The sequence below is a fragment of the Anser anser genome (assembly GCF_964211835.1).
Source record: "Anser anser genome assembly, chromosome: 4".
Classification (NCBI taxonomy): Eukaryota; Metazoa; Chordata; class Aves; order Anseriformes; family Anatidae; genus Anser; species Anser anser.
The window spans coordinates 14,486,210-14,504,800 of NC_139724.1; the positions used below are offsets into that span (position 1 = coordinate 14,486,210).

Consider the following 18,591-nt stretch of genomic DNA (forward strand, 5'->3'; position numbering starts at 1 on the left):
GCGAGCAATCAGTATTTAAATGTCTAGTATTTCTTTTGATTTGCCACAATTAATGTTTCATGGCATGTATGTGAGTTTATAAATTAAAAAAAATTTAATTAGAAGTTGTCGCTTTTGGTTTTTTGTAAAGAATGAATGGCAAACAGAGCCATTAAGCCATGCCATGCTCAGAATCAGGATGCTGATGTAAATACGGATAGATGATGCTAACGACTCTGAGTTATTTCTTTTTAATCTCCTCATATTTTGAATGGAAACATGGCTTTAAATGAAAATGCTCATTATACAAATTAGATGGATGTTATTACTAAGCACATTAATCATTTTTTCTCCAAATGTTCACTTTACAAATGTAATTATTTTTAATCATACTGGTTCCACTAAATTAGAGATTTGGTTTCCTTTTTGTACTCACATTTAAGGTCTTTGTATTTAAAAGCACATTATTTTTTATAGATTATTTCCTGCCATTTTACTTCAAAAGCACCTAATAAAATTTCAGTAAATGTGATTAAATAGCACAGAGAAGTTGCCATGGCATTTTTCTTCCTTTTAGCGTGAAAAAAATAGCTGGTTTCTCTATTACAAGCTTGCAGCTTCACAAGGATGTGGGTGGGTAATTAATCTGATTCCTCTCCGTGTATATCACAAATATATTTTCTCGCAGTTCAGTGATTAATATCAAGCTATTAAGTGCTTAACCCTGGCAGGAGATCAGGACAAGGCCTATAGGGCATTCAAATAACACCTATAGCTTTTCTGGAAGTTTCACAAGGTACTTAATCGACGGTGTTGTCACCTCAAAAGCAAGCGTGAATTGTACCCTATTCTTGTAAAAAAATATCCCAAATCCTCGAACCCATGGGAGACTTTGTGGACTGCTTTTCCCCTGGCAGTTTGGAGCAGAAAAAGCACAAGATGTTGTGTTATCAGCTGCCATCTGGCAAAATTTCTTTGTCTGAGCTTTTCACCTGCTTTATGGGGAAAAACAATTAAACTCCACACTGAAGACTGTTCAGCCTCACAACCAGATCCAGTCGTTTTCAGCACTGCCCCTCTGTTAGTGTGTATAATTAATACGGACTTTGAGACATTAAGCAACAAATTCTGTAATTGAAAGATATTTCATGTGCAGATTAGGAAGCAACCATCTGCCACCTTCTTTGTGCATTACTGCGGTTTATTTTAGAAAGAGAAGAAAAAACCCTAACATATTCATTGTTTTGCAAAGACCAAACATGCTCCCAGGAGAGCCTGGCTTTGCCTTTGCTGGAAAGGTAGTTCAATGCTGAGTGTCAGTTCACGATCTCTGTGCACATTTTCCACAGCGATTTTGCAAATGCGTTAAGGAATATTACTTCTGTGAGATTCTACCTCACCCAAAGTTTAGCAGAAGATAAAAAAAAAAAAAAAGTCTGTTTTATGCTAATACATGAATAGCATATTATTTGTCTGTGGTACTAGGTTATTTCTCTTGGCAATCCCATCCTGCAATCTTGGTGCCCCATTCAGTGTCCCTGACCTTGATGTCGGATGTATGACCATGCCCTCGCTTCTCCATAATTTGCCTACAAAAAGGTTCATACAAAAAATGGAGTGAAGGTGAGAGATATACTGATGAGATTTTGTAATGTGGGATGAAGCAGAGAAGTGCTGTGAATATTTGTGATAGTTAAGGGAGTACAGTGTAAAAGAAGCCATCTATTCAAAACTATTCCTTGGGAAAACTCTGTTTATTGCATTATGTTAGCAATTCAATGCAACTTGAAAATAGCATGGGAGATTGTTCTCTTTTCGTTTGCTGTATGGCAGTCTGCTGTTGTACGGAGCATGGTGTTAGAGCATTAGTGATGGGTTGTTTCAAGTCATTTTTGAAAATTGGCAAAACATCTATTCAGGTTTTCTAAAAGTGAACAGACATTCATCAGAAAGGATGAGCAGGGAAGAGGCTGGCAGAAGACAAACCTCTTGATAGCCGTTCTATGCACTGGCTCAGACGTAACCCGTAGCATGCAAGCCTCTGCACTGACGATGGCCTGAAGATGCCAGGGTGCTCTGCTGTGTCCTCTGTTATGTTCTTCTGCAAGGCCCTGCTCCTGTCAGACCCTGAGGCTGAAACCCACTGCAGGGACATTTCAGTTCAATGTATGCAACTCCACTGCTGCATTTTAATAGTTTTTACTGAGATGATTAAGCCTTGGATTTACAGGTAACGTTCAAGGAGGCAGGTATCCGTGTTTCCCTGAGATGCACTTGTCTCAGCCCCGTAGGGTTTTTGTAACATCCCAGCTGAAATACTCATTTCTCTTTTGTGCTTCTACCTAGAGCACAGAGCTCAGTTCCTTCTTCACGCTCCATAGCAGGCACAGTGGACTCATCCCCTCTTTGCATCTCTAGAGATAAAAAACCCTTGTGGTGAATAACCATCCAAGTCCAGTACCATAGACAGGGCAGTGATTATTTTACCAGTGTTACTGCACCTCAGCAGCACATTACAAAGCTGGCAACTCCATTGGCAGTGGAATGAATTTGGCTTGGCCTCCGATGACTTCTTGTGCTGTGTTAGCTTCTCGGAGGCTGATTTGGATGACCTATCTGTTCCTTCAGTGGGATACTCTGCTAGCATGCATCTCTCTTAGCTTTCCCAGTGCTGTGAAATTTACTGCATTTGAGATGTCTGCCTTTTTGTCATATTTAGCAGAAATGTGCAAATCTTTGAATTTACTGAGGAGGACGAAGGCATTGCTGTACACATACGTGCAGCACAATTAGGCTTCATTCCCTTAGGGGAGCTAGGTGAAAATGTCCACTGCATCCTCCGTGCCCATCAGTGCATAAAATGGTGAAGCTGTCTGTCTTAAAGGGCATTTAATTACGGCACAATTTTAAAAGTGAATGAGTGATAAGTGAGTTCTACTTACCTTGTAGTAAATGACCTGTTTTTTTTTTCCTTCACCCCTCAGAATCCTTGACATCTAACCTTTTGCTTATGTAAAACACTTCAGCTGTTCATTCGCAAGTTTAACTATGCTGAAGACTATCCAGTGGAAAGAAATCTTATTATCTTCAGCTTAATGTTTCATTATCTGGCACAATATGAGGATATTAGACTTTGATTGCTGGTTCTCTTTGGAGATTACAGCATTTAAGTTCTTATTCCTATCTTAATTTTAAATTTTATCCTTTTTTTTTTAACTAGTTGCATTTACGTTACATTTATATCTTGTCTTGCAGGGTTTGGGGGTAAAAAGTTTAGGCAAGAAATTAAATATTCTGATTAGATTTGCCTTGAATTACCCAGATTATTCTGTCGTTCATCCATCCATTTTGCATCCTAACAATATGTAGACAAAACAGTGGACATCGAGCAATTGCAATGGCAACTCACTACATACCAACATCACACATCTGACAGAAAAATCCCTTCAAGAACAGTGTGATGACCTGAAGGACCTATGGATATTACAAAACCATTAATCTGTGACAATGTCACCCAAAGTTACAGTAAATAAGTTATCAAAGTAGTTTTATGGATGACAGTAATGTATCTGTTTGGAATCTGCTGTGCTCCGACAGGCATATACATTCGCTATAAAAGGATCTTCAATCTTTCTGAATCATTTCATTCTTTTTTACACACTATAAAATTGCCATTTTTATGGCCAGGCTTGATGTACGATATGGCTGAAGAAATGTATGAGTTAATTAAAGAATAAAGAGCTGTCCCTCCTGCTGTGCGTTTCTGTTGATGGCATTAGCATCTTAGGACCAGTGGCTTGTTCTGTGCAGAGATTTAACTGTACATGATTCATATGGGGCTGCGGGAGGTTATCACTGTGGTGTGCATACTCATACTGCATGGGAGCCTGTGATTTGATCCAAAATCCAGAGGCTTTGTATCTTCAGGACGAGCTTCTGCACTCCTAGGAAACATTTACACTTCTTTGAAATTGTCAGCAAGATCCCAGACCACAAAGCAGAGTTCTTTTTGCAAACGATAATCCCACCAAGGAAGCCATCATGGAAAACTAGGGCAGGAAAGGATCACTTGAATTCTGTCTGCTGCAATCACAGATGGCCATGCTGTCTCATTCTAGCCAGGCATGCATCAGCCTCTACCTTATATCTCCCTGATATTTGCTTTTTGTTTGTTTTTTTGTTTTGCTTTGGTTTGTTTTCTTTATTTTTGCTCTTTCTACCCACCACTAGAAGGCTGTTCCAGGAACTCACTCCTCAAATAGCTAGAAATCACCCTCAGCTTTCCAGCCAAAATTTATTCATGCCAATTAATGTTCATCTGTTCTTGTGCCAACATTGTTCTTTAGTTTAAATTGCTCTTCTGGCTCCCTGAAGCTTACCCCACTGTATTTATAGAGCCCAATCAGATCTCTCTTGGTCTTCGCTTTGCTAAGCTAAATAACACAAACACCCTTAGTTCACTCTCGAGAAACAAGCTCATTATTCCTTTGATCATCCTTCACCTATGCCCTGCTAGGTTTATATTTTTTGCACGGAGCTGGCAAGAAATGTCCCCTGAATTGCAGCTGAGGTCTCCCCAAGTTGTCCTGTACGGGAATTAATGCTCTCCTCTCACGGAAGCGACCTATTTTGCATCAGCCTTCAGAAGTGAATGTACATACCCCAACACCTACCTCTGAGCCTCACACTAGCCATGTATTTCCTGGCCAGTAGCCCTCTTCTCATGCCAGTGAGCAAAAATGGTATGTCCAGGGAGCACCTTCAATTTCTTTTATTTTGCCTTTGAATTCTGGCTACTGTGCATTAAATAAGATACTTTCTTTCTGTGTCTCACAAGCATGTTCTTTTTCTTCAAAAGATTATTGTTTAGACAGCCAAAAGGAAGGCAATTGTAGCATAGGATGATCATTGGAAAGAGAAAGATACAAGACCTCCTTTAAATTTTAGGAAACATGAAATGCTTTCTACCTTGTTTATCATTACTCAATATGAGCTAAGGCATTTACAGAATGTATGCTCTCCAAAACAAATTTAAAAGATAAAATATTCTAATTGCACTTTTTTTTTTCCCTTCTCCATATTAGCATTATTATTTTAGGAAAAATAGCAGAATATTGTCAGGGACTGTAACTTGTTACTTTTCTGTATGACTTAGTCCTGTGCCATAATTTCAAAGCCTATATCCAATAACACAAGTTTCCTTTTAACAGCAGCTTTAATAAGTCATCCTACCTCTGCACAGCCTTTATTATTGCTGGGCTCTTTTTGTCTTTTTTTCTTCACGTAAATACCAGTACAGACACATTTTTAATATCCTATGGATACCAGTTTTCTTCTTGAGGCCATTTTGTTCTGTGGAAAGACATGTAGAGTCTTTAGTTAACAATAATGTCTTGTTCCCGTGTGGCAAAAGTAGATCCTCCTGCGGTCACTTTCCAATCTCGTTGTTTTGTCACAAACAGCCTAGAAAAGCTAGAAATACAGTTACAGAAATGAACAGTAGAGAAAGAAAAACAGCATAAGAAAGATTTCTAAAGCTATGCAGGTTACAGGGTATTAAAATGTACATGGCTGTATCATATTTCTTTCTAGAACCCAATTTTGTCTTCACAAACATGTTATACAACTATTATTCCTCTCACATACTAGGCTTATCATCTCCGTGTCCTTTCCAGCCTTCCTCATGTCCTCTGTGTTAGCTCTAATAAAAGGTAATCCATAAGAAAAGGTTCAAAAGACCAAGCTGACCAAGCTCAATTAGTTCTCTGATGAACATAATCAAAGCCAGACCTTCAACTGAAAGGGGTGGCACTTGTAGAGACAGGATAGAGCTTGCTCACTCTGTGTTTGAGCACAAGTTTTATCAGAGTCTTTTAAACTTAGACCATTTGGCTTTATTACTGTAGTACCTTAGGCCCTCTTGCCCTGTACACAAGCCAACTGGAAGGGCACTCGCAGCCTCGCTACACGTAGACTTCAAGTGAGTGGCTAGAGCTAGGCACACATTTTTATTTGTCTGTCCATGGTAAGGAAGTCCCCTTGCAGCATGCTGCAGAAATGTAATGGTTTTTGAGGCAGTTCTGTCCAGATATGTTGTGTTAAAGAGGGTGGAAAACACAAGGATTTGGGCTGGGAGGCGGAGGAGAGGCAGTAAAGAGACAAACAGGTTGGGCCATGGCACCAGGATTTGGGAGCAAAATCCTTATGTCTGTCCATGCAGGGGGAAATCTTAAATAGCAAAATGTGTTTTATACATCTTAACTAAGCAGACTAATTCATTCAGGGACCTCTAGGTCCCTCTTACTTCTATACCATGATTCAAATCAGATTTTCTGTACTTCTCGGCATGGTGTGCAGTCGATGGAGTTTCCCATACTTATTTCTGCCCTGAGACATCTGCACGTGCAAGATACTATATAGGTATTTGGAGAAGAACAGAGGAATACATTTTTAAGGGCTCTTCAGACAACGCAGGTCAGTTCTCAGAAAGTTTTGTCCTGCAATCAAATATTTAAAAATGCTCTCACAATAAATGTATGCCTGTCTGTGATACTCACTAGCAGCTTGTTCTAACCTTACAATGCTGGAGACAGTCCTGTAATTCTCAGCGGGTGCATTCTCACTGAAGCCCCATAAAAGGTAATGGGTAATTAATATCATCCAAAATTCTTCAGTAATGGCTGGGGATAGCAGAATTTAGCTCTTATTTCCTTTTGGGACCATGAAAGTTAATTTCTATACTTTCTGGCAAAAAGGCTGATCTTTCTATTCTGAGTGTTTTTATTTCGAAGCATGTAAGCAACAGCAAATGCATGCAGTTATAGTTTTGTATCATTCTTATTGGAATTTAATTTGTTCCTTTACTAGTGAAGGAAGATCTGAAACATCCTCAAAGTTTAACGAGATGTTAATGTGCTAGAAAGAGCTTTTGAAAGAGCTTGTTTTAGTCAAAATATTGCAAGAGCGTTAATTCTGAGACTTTCAATAACACTAAAAATGTTTATTGATAAATGCCTCATTTTCTTTTAATAACACTTGCTTTAATGTTGCTGTAAAAGGCATCAACTTTGGCTTAATGATACAGTGTTAGCAGTTAAAAATCTACCTTCAATGGTTATTTGTATTTTAAATTTGGCATTTTCATTTGATCCCATATGCTTTTGACAACCCTGGATTGAATTAAAGCAGGATCCCAGGCACCTTATAATGGCAAGAGAGCAGTTAGATCTTAGGCAGCACCTGAGCTAATGTCTCTTTTCTAGCTGAGTGATAGCCAGGCAGTTTGCAGTGCCAGCAACTGCAGTTAAATCAAATTGACTTTTAGTGTTAGACCAATGGTGCTAATAGGCTGGGTTGACTGTCTATGAGTGGATATGGAAAGACAAATACATTAAAAGCAGAGGTCACGCTTATCTTTTGCTTTCGGCAGCACAGGCTTAACAGTGTGAAGTTCGTTTCCCCTCCAAGAAATTATAGTTCGTCCAGTTTATCTCAAATGAGTTCGCTAATGAAAATCTAGAAGGATTTTTCCTTGTCACATCATCCTCCATAACTCAAGACTTATTGCCCTTGCATCCCTTCATGCTCAGATGGGAGTAGGGATTTTTTTCCTTTTTGCTTTTGCATACAGCATCTAGCACAGTGATGTCTCGACCTTTGCTTTAGGTGTTAATGCAACAACTAATGAGGAGCAAGGAAAGTATGGGAAACACGGGGAGGCTGTGAACTGGCTGGGGGAAATATCTGGTAGGAAATACGGATCGCTGCTGCTTCCAACAGCCAACAGAAAGAGCAGTAGGCACCCCTGCGAACTTGCAGCAATATTCCTCTGCTGATTTCCTGAACTTTTTGCCAATGCTAAAATAACGGCCTTTTCGCACGGCTGAACACCATGGGCAGTGGAACAGTTTTAATAGTCCTCTCAGTTTTGAATGTCAGGTACTGAGGGCTGCAGAAGTCTTGGCCCATCGGTTTGTGCGGGGCTTGATGAGCGTGTGCCTGTGATTTGGCTCAGGGTAGTGCCCAGAAACCTCTGAAGACTCACGTCAGGCAGATTAATAGCATCTCTGAAAGGAGTTAGCCTCAGTACAGAGTAACTAGCACCAGCACAATGATAGCATTGACAGCACAGTAATAACACCAGTGTGTTCACAGCTGATGGCTTGTACCATGCAGTGAGGCAGGATGAACAGAGCTGCATTTCAGGAAGAACATCAGCAGAAGGCTGCAACTCCTGCTTGGGGTAAGAAGTAGGAAAAAGGTGGTGCCAGTAACCAGCAGGATCCTCTGCCTGTTGGTCATGTCTGAGAGTGCTCCCGGAAGCTCAGCAATGTCTCACTTGTTGTATTGTAGTTAGGGGATCCAAGTGGGATATCCTTTAAATCCTGCCAGCACCCACAAGATGGGACAGGAGAGAGATCTCTCACTTCTGAGCCCTCTTCTCTGCTGAACCGTGATTCACAACGCAACACCCCGAGCTTCTGACTTGGCAAAGTACCTCACCCCGGTCTCATGCTACTTGGAGGGCACATACAGAGGGAGCAACTTCTGCATGCTTGGGCTTAAGGAGCTCAGAACCAGTCCCACTCGGTGCATTCCCTGCTGCTGTGTCAGCCAGGAGAGGCCGTGTCCAAATGGCTGAACATCAGCCGTGCCATGCTGCCTGTCACCCTGTCTTTGGAGAGTACAGAAATATAAGGTAGACAAGGTGAAGGAGGTCCAATGCTGGAGAGACAGCATGGCCAGGGCCTTGTGCTCTTTGTACCTTCAGTTATTCAGCATGTTCCTCGGAGTTGGCCGAAGCCATTTTCCAGAATGATTTTTCTTGGAAAATGCTCTTTCGTCAACGTCTGAAAGCTCTGTAGGAAGATTGTCAAAAACTGAATTCAGACAGAGAGCTTTGTTTTGAAGAGTTTCGTTTCACCCATCAGCAGTGCTGTCTATTTGTATTAGTTCAGATGATAACAGACATTTTTAAATGCAGCTGTTGTACTCCGTGCTGGGAATCGCAGTGATTTTTACCGTGTAGCAAGGAAACATTTTAACACTATGAAAATCCAACTTTTTGCTCAAACATTTTGACATCCAGAAAGTTAAAATTTTGGTATGGTAATTTGATGGTTTCAGTATAGACCAAGCTTGAAATCCTGCTCCACAGAACATTTTGAATATGCAACAATTTTTTTCTAATTTGATTTAGGGAGGGCAGAATAACAAGCCAACTGTGTACCAAAAATCTGGAGCTTCTTGCAAGTTGAAAATTCCACGTTTTGTTTCCCTCTAATACCAAGAGAGAAAAGGTTAATCTGAAAGTACACTGAAATTCACATTTACAAAATCCAGTCTCCACAAGGCCGTGAAATCCTTAATTTGTTTATTTCTCCCATAAGAATATAAATCACTGTTGCATCCCCCAAATGTTTGTGAGTTTATCAAAAGGAGCATTTATTCAGCATTCATTCCACTCTGTCATTAAATCCTCTGGATTATATGGCTGTTGTTGTCTTTTAAATTCCTGGTAAATATGTTGCTGACAACCAGCTGTTCTTTTCAGTGCATCATAACCAAGCCTCCTAGAGTAGATCATTAGTCTGCTCGCATCCATCTATTTTATTTATGTCAGTCAGGGAGATTACAACAGCCATCTGCAACCGTGGACAGCTTTTGTTTTGCAGGAATGCACTATGGCACCATCGAGGGCAAAGGGATGTGGGGGACAGGGCAGAGCTTCAAGGATATCAGGTCGCCGAGGGCAAGAAGGCTTGCCAAGAGCCCATGGTAGGGACACCTCAGTCTCTGGTGACTTTTTCCCTTCTTGCCCCAAGGCTGCTTTGAGCCAGGCAGGCTCAAAGATGGGGAAACATCTGGGGGCTGGAAGCAAGGGCAAGGCACAGGGCACCGCCTGGTTATCTTCAGGAGCCAGCTGGTCTCAGAGAGCTTCTGCACCATCAGTTTCTTTCCCGGTCCCCAAACAGTGCGTCCGTGCCAGCAGCAAACTCATTGCTTCAGCTAGGGGGTAAGGAGAGAGGCAGCCTGCTCCTCGCCCGTTTCTCCTCCACATCTCATGGATGGAACAACTTGGATGCTGGCCTCTTGCCTACCTTGACTGTAAGGGTAGCCCGTTCTCACAGCGAAAATTTGGGTGCATGTTAAGCCTTGGTTATGATACAGTCATCTTTCCTTTGTACTCTTAGCCCATGCTCCATTTGTTAAATGGAGTGTCAGAGCTTTCCAACTACACGTTTCCCCCTTGGCAGCATGCTGACTCCTGCTGCTGCTTTGACTTTTCCATGGTCTGATACATCAGGCTCGGTTCACTCTCAGTTCAAGCTGTGTCAGAGACTCCCATGTGCACAGTGGTCAGAGGTTTTCTCTGCTGGGGAAATCAACCTTTGCATTTTCCAGCTTGCAGGATTCAGCCTAGCTGATTCTCTCTCTGAAAGCAAGGGGATGCTGTCCCTCACACTCGTAATTTACAGGAATTAGCAATGAAGTGATGCTTGGTTTGAGGGAAAGAAGCACTGCGAGCAACTGGGTCTTAAAAGGGAGATTTGGAAAGGGAGGTCCCCACTGGGAATCGGTAAATTTTGGTTTCTGGTGAAAACATAAATATTCAACACTTTCTGTAAATCAAAAATCAGAAGGAAAAAAAAAACAGTCATTTTGGATTGATTGAACTATTTCTCTCACAGCTTACGCTGAAATACGTAGTATTTCATCTGTCTGTGAAATGCAAGCAAGCTGAAAGATTAGTTATATTAATTAGAAAAAATAGTAAAAAAAAACCTATCTGAAACACTTTCAAAGAACAGATGGCTTTCACTTCTTGCGGCTGTAGAGTGTTTTGCTGCAACATAAAGGCATGCAGCATCTCCTCTGGCGATGAAAGAAATTGAAATGGAAAGAAAATCTTGCAGGGAAATTCACTGGCAGCTCTAGGTAAGCAGTAGAAATAACAGGCATGATTTTTGCTCCCTCTAACCTTTGTTGGTTTCACTGCCTGCTGCAGGCTCACGGGGCCTGAATCACTCTGCTCTGAATCAGGGTAAGGGACTGAACCTGGGGCTGCAGTAGACTGGTGGCTGCTCCTTCAGCTTAGAGGCTGACTTTCCTTCAGCAAGATAACCAGGGATTTCTCCAACAAGGACAGCAGTAGACTGAGCCTGCCCAAAAGTGCCAGAGAAGCAGCCCAGACCTGGTGAGAACCTGTGCACAGACTGCTTTTGGGACACTGCAAATCACTGCCTGAGATCAAGGTGTTAGGACATCTGCTTGCCCTCAGCTCTCTGCCCTTCTCCCCATCAGGACAGCAGCAGCAGAAGCCCCGTCTGCAGAGGTTTATTGTGTCAGAGGGTGGTTTTGACTGTTTTCTCTACCAGCTCGCCGGGCTTAACCTTTTGACCATCCTTCAGCCTGCCTCATAATGTGCCTATTTTATCGACAATTGCAGTTAAAATGGAAGGCAGTTCGGCCAATCCTGCCTGCTGCCGCTTGAAAATTTTGTCGTGACCTTGTTGGTGTCCTTAATTCTTGCTGGAGATGCTCATCTCCTTGCACTGTAACCAATGAATCAATTTTATTTTCTCTGCTCCAAGTGGGGGGTGGGAGTTTCTCCCCCCTCCATATCTCCAATAAGAAAACTCCTGCAGTTTTTCGCTCTTTGTAACTGCCTATTGATTGTGTGTGTCAACCATATGTTTGTGGATGCTGAAGGATTTGATTTTATTTCTATTTGCTCAATGGTATCTGAAAAAAAAAATGACTGCTCAAAGGGCTGCTGAGAAGTGGGGATCTTGTCAGCATGTTTTATAACACATTATTCACATATAATTGCAACACGACGTTGTGATTACACGAGGCATTTCCTTTTTTTTTTTTGCTTGCTTTAAATATGCCCTTTGGATGACATATGCATCTGCAGTCCCAAGGCTACAGAACTGCAGTAGGCAAGGTTGCCTCCTGTTGCACGTGCCTAGATTTAGTGCCCTTACACAAACTGCGTGCCCGTAAATAAAAATCATTTTTCAAAGCATTTGCAGGCAGTGGCTGCTGTGCTTGTTTTTGTCGGTCTGGGCAGCCCTGTGCCACTGAGAGCCAGTCGGCAAACCACCGGCTGGCACGTACCATGAGTTGCTTGAGGGATGAGAAACTAACATCGGTAGCTTCTTCAAGGATGACAAACTGCATTAGCTGTTTGGCAGGCTTACCGGGAGAGCTAAACCCATCTTGCATCTGGCTTCAGCACCTTGGCCTGGAGTCCACAGCACATCTTCTAGCAGAGATGCGGTAGGCTTGTGGCATCCCAGCCCTTGAGCTGCTTAAAGAGAATTTGTGTGCTGAAATATCTGGCTGGGGCCACAGCCCCTGGGTAGAGCAGCTCTGAAAAGGAGCAGCAGTGGCTGAAATGGGCTTTGCTTCATCAGGGACTCAGACCCATCAGCACAGGAGCAGGGTGGTTGTGGAGAGCTGTCATCTCCTACTTACGAATGACTCCTGAATTCCCTCTACAAGCTCAAGCTCTCTGGCACAGTCGTGTGGCTGCCCTGAGGGTTTGGTGTCGCAGTTCATAAGTGCAAGAAATTTCACCAGCTTCTCTGGTAGGAATAGCACTTTATTTCCCTGACAAAAATGAAGACGAATAACTGCACATAATAAAACAGCATGCTTTTGTTTAGTCATTATCAGTAATTCCCTGTGTAACTTGCAGTACTCTGTGCAAGTCCATGGTGTGCTCATAGTGCATGAGTGAAAATTATTGTAAAATCGGCATTTCCAAATGAAGTGCAAGAATATTTGAGGTACAGTTTCCAACAAATATTTGCATGTTATCAAAATAGATTACCTGTTTGTTTAAGTGTTCTCAGGGTACTATGTCTTCTAAAGTTAATTTCAGGTCTGTAAGCAAGATCAGCACTGCCTTTATTACATTGCAGTAAATCTTTATTGTATCTGTGCTTCCCTCTCCTGGGACAGATGTCCAAGGCACTTAGCCCTTGGGGAAACTACAGCTCTCAGATTACCACAGTCCTATTCACTTTGTCCTTGTGTCTGTACTACTGCAATATCTTTTCCTTTTACCTGCTAGGGCTCTCTACATAAGAACACATTTCAAACGTATGTGAGATTATGTTGCAGCTTTTATTTCACAGATTTATGGTTTAATAGTAAGATGCTGTTACAAACTTGATTAGTTAGACCTGGAAGAATTACTCTTGTGTTTTGCAGGGAGAAGGCCATGAACAGCTGCAGAGGTTAGGAGCAAAGGAAGTGTGTAGGAGAGTCATTCGGAAGTTAGGGTGTGTAGGGCAACAGGGCTGAAATAGGTAACATAGATATTTTATCTGTAGCCTTTTGAAATCAGGAGTTGGTTTTCCTTTGACATTACTGCATATCTCAAAGCTCTAACAGATAAATAGTAAGAGTTAGAATGAAAGCCATACTAGTCCAAATGCAAAGCACATTCTGCAAAGAGATGACGTAAACCAGAGGGTGGAAGAATACAGTGTTCTTATGTGACAGTGTTCACTGTTGGTTTCAGAACAGGTACTTTGTTTTTCATTAGATGCAATATTGGAGATGTCATCTTTAATCCATTTCTGTCAAGCTCTGTTGTCAGAAAGAGTGAAATTTCTCTCCAAAAAGACATATCTGTTAATCCCTAAAAGCACACTGCAGCCACATTCTAGTCCTTCCAGCTCTCTAATCAATGTTTCATTCTGCAAGGATGCCCTTGAACCTAGGAAATGGCTTCATATTATGTCCTAGAAAAAAAAAATATTTTTTTTTCTTTTCTCATCTTCAGGAGAGGGACACTTTTTTAAGTATTTGTTTATTTTGTAACTCAGTGTCATGGTGCTCCACCAGTCAACTGAAAACTCATCGACTTTTCACTATGAGTAAGAGCAAAAGAATGCTTGATGGGGTCTGTTTTCTTCTGAGCCTGCCCTGTAGTGCTTTAAAAGAAAGAGCCCCCAGATGGTGAGAGCTGTAATTTTAAAAGAAAAGCCTTCCTTGTTGAGAATGGCAGAGTATTTGGAACAGCAGAAGGGATCACGGGTAGAGCTATGTTACTTTTTCCCAGGAATAATGTCATGTATTAGGAGGAAGCTGGCTAATGATCAGAATTCTTCAACAAAAGATGTGAAGTTTGCTTTTTTAAATAAGGAATTCATTAGCATTGCTGAATACTCTTATCATATTTCTTTTATCTATAAATGATTTCCTCTTGCTTGGTTACTCAGCCTTCAAATGCTTCAGAAGTTGGATAAAAGCAGATAGATGTTAGAACTCTAGGTATTGTGAAGGTGTTAATATGTGGTAGGTTTTTTTAATCCAAATGCACATACTTCAGGAACCGTTAGCTTGTCTTTTCACTTGACAAAAGAGGCTTTAGATTTACCATTATGTTGCAAGGCAATTCAGTGCAGAGTATTTCAGTCGCACAGTGACTGACGCCCCTCACGTGGGCCACTTCTTGTCCAGACGGACCAGAAAATGTTTTCTCAGAGCCATCCTCACAGGGCAGTGCCAGAGTAAAAGCCAGTCTCTGGTGAGCTAGGCAAATAAATAGCCAACCACTGGTGCCATGATAAAGGCCCAGGGCAGCTCTACTCTTGGTTCCAATACCTGCAGAAAGAGTTACATGTACAAGTTGCATACATAGCTGAACACTACGTCTGCAGAGAACGTTAGAAAAAAAATTTATTCCATGATGCTAAGGCCGTATGTTATGAAAACTGCCTTTAATTGTAGCTATACAGCAGCCTTTATACACTCACCTGTGATAAACCAGGCTTTTCGTAGTAAATATTATTCATGTAGATACTTGTCACTGTGCAGTGACAACGCAACACTTCATTTACGTTCATCTGTGGAACGCTGGAACTGGCATACAGTACATTTCTCTAAAAGCTTTCATGAATGTTAATGACAGGGAATATAGCTTGGAGACAAAACTTGTGCCTAGGAAAATACAGAAAAGGGAAGCCAATAAAGCATCATGTGGAAAATATTAGCTTGCTGAAAAACTCTTTATGGTTTGAATTAATTTTTAGTTCAGCAGCACTTGTTAAAACTATAAATAGATAAATAGTCTCTTGCTTTCCTATAGCTTTCTCCCTCTTATAGTGTACTTTAGAAGTCTTCACATCCAGTGATTTTTATTTTATTATATTTAGCTATCACTGCAGGCTCTCTTTCAGAGAACTACTTTGCTATCAGGTTGCTTTATCTCAGTTCCTAGTGTGATAAAAGCCAATTTAGAGTCACTTTCTTTATACAAAACAATGGAAAGTACAAGATATTTTGATGATAATGGAATGTTTAAAAAAGGATGACCATCTGCCTGTTCACTTCTCCTGCTTTCAGTGTTCTATGGAAAGATGAAATCAGTGAGACGATCTTCAGTCCTGTCAACTGGGAAGATGTGTTAACTGTCTTATAAGACAAGCATATGGCTGGGTCTTAAGGGCTTTTTCAAACTGGGCATCCAAATGCAGGCTGCCAAGCTGTGTACAGGAGCATCTGCCACTTCGGTTCCCCATCACAATGCCTCACTGCATCACCAGAGAGCCTGAGCTGGTGCCTGCTCTTGTCAAGGTCGGCATTTCATGGCAAGAGCAGGCGACAAAAATGTAGATCTGTGAAACCAAAGGCTCCACTTTAGGCTACCCCATTTGAAAGTCTTGAAATTAGACTTTGAGAAAGATGAGACTTACCCATCTGGAAGATCACAGCAGAAAACCAGCAGCAAGCTCCTGGGTGAACACAAAGGGACCTTGGTGTGAGGAGTCTCCACCGATGGGAGAGAAAGCAGTACTTTGAGCAGTAGTGTTCACACCAGCCTTACTGGGCAGGCCAGGAAGGACTCCGTGGGACTTCAGCTGATTATTTTCACACTGTCCCCGCCAGAACTGTTGTCTAGTAGGCTCATGTCTCTGTACCTTGCCGTATTTGTGGTCTTTTGGCTTGGATGGCCTAGCTTCTGAGGAGTGTTGAGCAGGAATTGCCCCAGTAGAGGCCCTACCTGTGCCAGTAGTTGTGCTGGCTCCCTGCATCTAACCAGAATCTGTCTCACTCCAACTTTGACCACTTGATTCTTCTGCTATACATTGCTCAGCCTCCTGCTTCTTGTGACAAACATCATTATGTTGCGTCTAAGATGGAGGCTGGCAGCAGCATCAAGGAAGCTCAGGCTGGCCACTGGAGCAAAAGGCAAGGGTAAGGAAAATCCTGAGCACCACAGGGCTGTGGGTTCACTGCCCTACAGTCCATCACCTTTCCAGGTGAAAAAAAAAAAAAAGAGAGTGAGCTCGAAGGAAAAGAATTGTTTTGTTTGTTGCAAGTCGTAGATTTCATGGCCCCCACAGGGAACCAGGACTGAAAAATTTCGTTCACGTTTTCCTGATTATTTTCCCATGTATGCCAGTGCATGCAGAGTGCTGTGATGGTGACATCCTTCACAATGTCTGTTGACTAACTAACTCTGTATTAAGTGGCCAAAGTAGGGTGCAACTACCTGAGCAATGGGTCACATTGGATGTTGGCTCATTCCCTTTGACCTTGAAAGATGATGGTATTCTGGCACTCAGGTGACCCTGCCCGTGTCTTCCTCCTACTGATGACTCTGAAAAAGTTAGGTCTGTGCTTAAGAGAGAATATTGCCAAACGTGTTTTCAGTTAACCATTTATTTCCTCATTAGCCCTTAATACAAGAAAATATCAGAGTATTTTGAGCTCGGTAAGGACTCTGTTTTTCCCAAGTAATTAGTAGTCATGACAAAGTTTCCCAAGAAAATGCCTGTGTGGAGATAATTGTTTTGTTTCAGAATATACATGATGCTTGTGGCTAAAATTACTGGCAAATACAGGGAGATAAGTTATCTGTTCTAATCACACAGAACTTGCCTTGAAAATCACAGAAGGTAGAGTAATAGAGAAAGATCCATGAATGTGCAGGAAGTTGGATTTATTGCTATTTGTGAAGTGACTTAACACAATTTAGAGCAATTTTAGCTAGTCAAGATCACATCAGCGAATCCCAAAATATCTGCCATATTTATTTATTTTTTTCTGAGACAGCCTGTTGTATATCTTCCTTTGTTCTTACCTAGTATTTGCTCCTGCCCTGATTTCAAAACTTCAGTCATTCAATTAGGGAGCCAACACCCTTCTTTCCCTATCCTCACATACTGAATGACCTACTAAAAATCAGAGAGGTAAACAATTCCTGAAGTACTTACTTGGCCTAAACTAATTGTTGAAGGGGAACTGTGCTCCCAGCAATTGGAATCACTCTGGTAACATGCCTTGAACAGACTTAATGCTGCAATAATCTCAACCAAGAGACTACTAGATAAATTATAAAGTTACCCTCCCTCATGAACTGTTCAAACTTCAAGACTGCTAAAATGAGACATTTAATTGACCTGAAATTAAAAGAAACCCAGTAACTGGAGTTAAAAACAAAAAGAGACAACATTCTTATGACTCACATGTCTAGCACTGGTTGGAAAAAAAGTTTCAAAATATTTCTGTTAGGTATAAGTGACTAAAGAGTACAGAAAATACTTTTTCTGAAACAGATCTTTATTAGTAGTCTGGGTTAGACAACTGGGTGTTCACTGTAACTTGGGTTTTCCATTGAGAGGAATAAAAATAAAATAAAATTAGATGTTATCAGCTTAAAAGTTAAAAAAATATGGAAAGTGATTTATTTACCAAGAAGAAAATGAGTTACTGTTGCTAATAGGCAAGTTGTGAGACTCTAGATTAGACATTAGAAGAGGAATATAAACACAGTTTTGGGGGCAAATGAACTTTGTTAGAACACTTGGGCTAGTGCTAAGATAACAGTGCCTCTAGGAGACAGACTGCCTACTTTGCATCTGTATTTTGGTATTTCTCTAACAATTAAAGGTTTTCAGGCAAACCTTTTCACAGGCCTAAGGGAGCCAAAAGACCTTGATAAATGTGCAATGGTAGTAGAATGAAACTAGAATTAAGATATACAGAGTTAGGCCATAAATGCATGCTTAAACAGTTCTGATTCTCTTGCTGTTTCTAACTACAATTGTGCTTCTGCATGGCAAGGATGCACTGATTTGCAAATGGAGCTAAACAGTTTTCAGGACTTGAATAACAAATCCAGGGGATCCCCTAGAAAATAATGTCCTGGAAAGTAAAGTAGCAGTGAGAACTTACTGACCAAATTGAAGTGGAGCAGAAGCCATTCAGCAGTGTCCATCTGTGACAGTTCAGATAGGGACTGAAATTTTGTCAGGATCCCTCTCCTTTTTGATAACAAGCTGTAATCTGGTTCACCTCGTGCCCAAGGGTTTCACAGTGCTTGATACAAGTTAAAGTGAATGGTGTCCAGATGCAGTCTGGCACTGAACAAGAAGATCCTAACATGCTTGTTAGTCCAGAAAGTCTTCTGCTATTTCCAGAACTGTTTAATGTGAGAAAGGGGGTATGGACTTAAATGATGTACCCAAGGTCATGCAGCAAATTAGTAGCAAGTTGGGAAGCAGCTCACAAACAGTCCCCTCCTGGGACTGCGGGGCTGATCTGCCTACCTGAAAATAAAAGAAAACCAGATATCTCTGCAGTGAA

At 41.3% G+C, this 18,591-nt stretch overlaps 2 protein-coding genes across 15 annotated transcripts in view; one reads left to right on the top strand and one right to left on the bottom strand.

Moving 5' to 3' along the window:
- The window catches only part of LOC310899493 (uncharacterized protein), a 407,594-nt gene that overhangs the window by 317,864 nt on the left and 71,139 nt on the right, over positions 1-18,591 (top strand). The gene's annotated exons all lie outside the window — the stretch shown is intronic.
- TECRL (trans-2,3-enoyl-CoA reductase like) overlaps positions 16,650-18,591 on the bottom strand; it is a 67,800-nt gene continuing 65,858 nt past the window's right edge. For all 3 annotated transcript variants that reach the window (XM_083835879.1, XM_083835880.1, XM_083835881.1), the window contains one exon: positions 16,650-18,554. In XM_083835879.1, coding sequence (XP_083692005.1) covers positions 18,432-18,554 — 123 coding nt within the window. In that variant the 3' untranslated portion in view covers positions 16,650-18,431. The remainder of the gene's footprint in view (positions 18,555-18,591) is intronic.